This window comes from Tachysurus fulvidraco, chromosome 11 (assembly GCF_022655615.1).
Source record: "Tachysurus fulvidraco isolate hzauxx_2018 chromosome 11, HZAU_PFXX_2.0, whole genome shotgun sequence".
Taxonomy (NCBI): Eukaryota; Metazoa; Chordata; class Actinopteri; order Siluriformes; family Bagridae; genus Tachysurus; species Tachysurus fulvidraco.
Window position 1 is genome coordinate 13237535 of NC_062528.1, and position 2975 is coordinate 13240509.

The following is a 2975-nucleotide window of genomic DNA, read 5'->3' on the forward strand; positions in this document are numbered from 1 at the left end:
GGAATATGAATAATTGTGTACTGAATAACTGTGTACTGTTTCACTGGACACTTTCCTCTGATGATATTATACATTCTTTTATTTTCAGTAATCTCGGTCTGAAAATCAACAACAGCAAAATTTACAACTTCAGCTATAACCAAAACGGTCTCCTGACTCATGACAAAGTCGTTCTGAGGAAGTTCTAACCATCATTTGATGACATAGTGATTTTGAAACACAGCTTGCATTTATCAACAAAGAGATAATAATACTAGTAGCCATACAGACTGGTGTACATGGCTTCAGGAGTCTTTAAATGTTGAGAACTTTCAGGAAGGAAACAGAATGACAGAAATGACAGGACTTTTCATTCTTCTTTAGACCCAATGAACGTTAGCCCCCACAAAATCCCACTGAGCACTGGAGGGAACATCTCTGATAAAAGAGAGACAGACAGGAACGTTTGTGGGAAATGTTTCCAAATTGAGCAAAGATGGAGCAGGCAGCTGCAAAAGACTGGAGAATGTTTGTGTTTTCTTTAGGCTGAAGAGCTCACAACAGGGATTCCAGAAGAGGATATAGAAGTAAAACAGCAAGCTCCGAGGACTATTCCTGTATGTTTTTCATTTGTGAAAGCATTATTGTACTCACTGGTGCTATTTCTAAGCAGAGTCCACCCACATTAAGGCAAGACATTATCTGCCATTGATTACTTCCTGCCTCATATTATTTCCACTGAATCTCACTAGGTGTTTGTATGCTTGCTTGTTTACAGCTCTCAAGGTTAGTATAATTTTTATTATCATTTGGAATAACCAAATAATTTGATTGTTTGTTTTGTATGGGGACAACAGTGTGTGAATGTGTGAATCAATAATTGATTGAGTTAATGATACAAAATAACACCTTGCTTTACTCTTTAAATCCCAGACTAACTTTTGTTATCAAGGTATTATTCTATTTTTTCACTGGTGTTTACAGTATGTTTGTATAATATAGTTATGTTCCTTTGGATTTTGATTAGTTTACATAAAAAGGTATTGAAAATACAATGGTCAGGAAACTCTGTTTGAATGTAATTCATTTGCATTTATGCATGGCTTATCTCCATTTGAATTTTGCATGATCTGGTAGTGATAACATTCAGAGGCTGAATGTGAAGTTTATTGCTTGAAGCCATACTATTTATACCCATAAGCCATATTTATACTAAAAGATTTGACATTTCTGACAAAATTTCCAAAATTCAGTGTTCCTGTAACAACATACTGTAAACATTGACTAAATCCTGTCCAAATGATTTCTAACATATCTCTTATGTTTATGTTTCCTTATCTGTCAGCAGCTTCCTTCTTAAGCAAGCTTAATGACAAAATTCCACATTAAATGGGTTAAGTAGTAATATGTAAACACAAGTGAACAAACAAAAGCTAAGTTAAGACTATGCTGTGACTACAAACATAATCATTGCTATTACACACAGAAAGCCTTTTAAAACTTTGTCCTTGAAGATTTTTAAGAAAATAAGAGTGAAAGGTGAATGGTATAAGTCTTGTGGTATTTTTCAGGTATGAACTACAGAAATTACACTCTGCCCCCGAGCAGTGTGGGGCTTCCAGGTGGAAACAACACAAACTCCAGCAGTGTATTTACACAAGAGGTGCTCCCAGTGCTCTATGCTCTGATCTGTGCCATTGGATTGATTTTGAATGGCTTTGCAGCATGGATCTTCTTCCGAGTACCCAGCACCTCAGGCCTGGTGGTGTACTTGAAAAACATCCTGGTGGCTGACCTTCTCATGCTTTTCTCCTTCCCTTGGCGTGTGGCCAAAGACCGAGGCTTAGGTGGACCTTACATGGAACTGGTGGTCTGCCGCTACACAGCTGTGCTCTTTTATATAGGCATGTATACTGGCATCATCTTCATGAGCCTCATCAGCCTGGAGCGCTATATCAAGATTGTGCATGCGTCCTCATGCTCAGCTCGGCCTTGCTCTTTATGGCTCTCCTCTTTCCTGCAGCAGGTAATTGTGGCCAGATGTCTGGTGCTTCTGTCCTGGGCACTGATGCTACTCTGCATGCTCCCCAACACACTGCTGACTAACAAACCTGCTGTAGAGGGCAGCTCCTGTATGGACCTAAAGAGTGAGCTCGGACTACGATGGCATAAAGTCTCTGCCCATTGTGCTGTGGGTATCTTCTGGGTGACACTTGTACTCATGACTTTCTGCTACTCTTCCATATCCTGCCAGGTGTACCGCTCTTACCAAAGAGTAAAGAAGGGAAGGAGCAAAGCAAAACAGAAGTCTAATCAAAGTATTTTCAGCTTGCTGGCAGTGTTTTTTTTCTGCTTTGTGCCATATCATGTTTGCCGAGTACCATACACTATGAGCCAGAGTTTCAACACCAGTCTTAGCGCTCAAACCGAAAACCAGCTCTTTCAGGCAAAAGAGGTCACATTGTTTATGGCTTCATTTAATGTGTGTCTAGACCCTCTGGTGTACTTCCTTATGTGCAGAGCATTTCGAGAGTTGTTTCTGCAAAAGCTGTCAACTGCAGAGACTATTAATGGGATACCATCTGTTACCCACAGAGTAAGCACCAGCAATTTGTAGAGAAGAAATGGAAACAGAAACAGGATCTGAAGGTTGTGAGACACCCAGGTGGTTGCAGTGGGTCAATCACAAACCAAAACCAAAATGAGCACATGAGCAGTGTTGTATGTTCCAGTTTCTGTCTCATTTTGACCAAATAATTTCATCACTAAAAGGTCACAACGATTACCTAAAAATGTTTTTTTAATCTCATGAGCATTATCAAACTCAATACTGTAAAACTCATAAAAGCTGGGACATCTATACAATTTTGTAACCCAAAATGTGTGTTTCCATGATAAATAGAATTCTGCTGTAGAAAGAAATGCGGATTGAATGAAACTTTTTTTTTACTATTTTACATTTATATTCACAAACACAATATTTATGTTTTAAACAA

At 38.8% G+C, this 2975-nt stretch overlaps 1 protein-coding gene across 1 annotated transcript; it reads left to right on the top strand.

The window, feature by feature from the left end:
* The first annotated feature begins 278 nt into the window (after positions 1–278).
* On the top strand, positions 279–2975 carry LOC113643514 (P2Y purinoceptor 14). Its single transcript, XM_027147799.2, has 2 exons — positions 279–765; positions 1551–2975. Exon 2 carries the CDS (start codon positions 1553–1555, stop codon positions 2594–2596), a length of 1044 nt encoding a protein of 347 aa, XP_027003600.2. The 5' UTR covers positions 279–765; positions 1551–1552; the 3' UTR covers positions 2597–2975.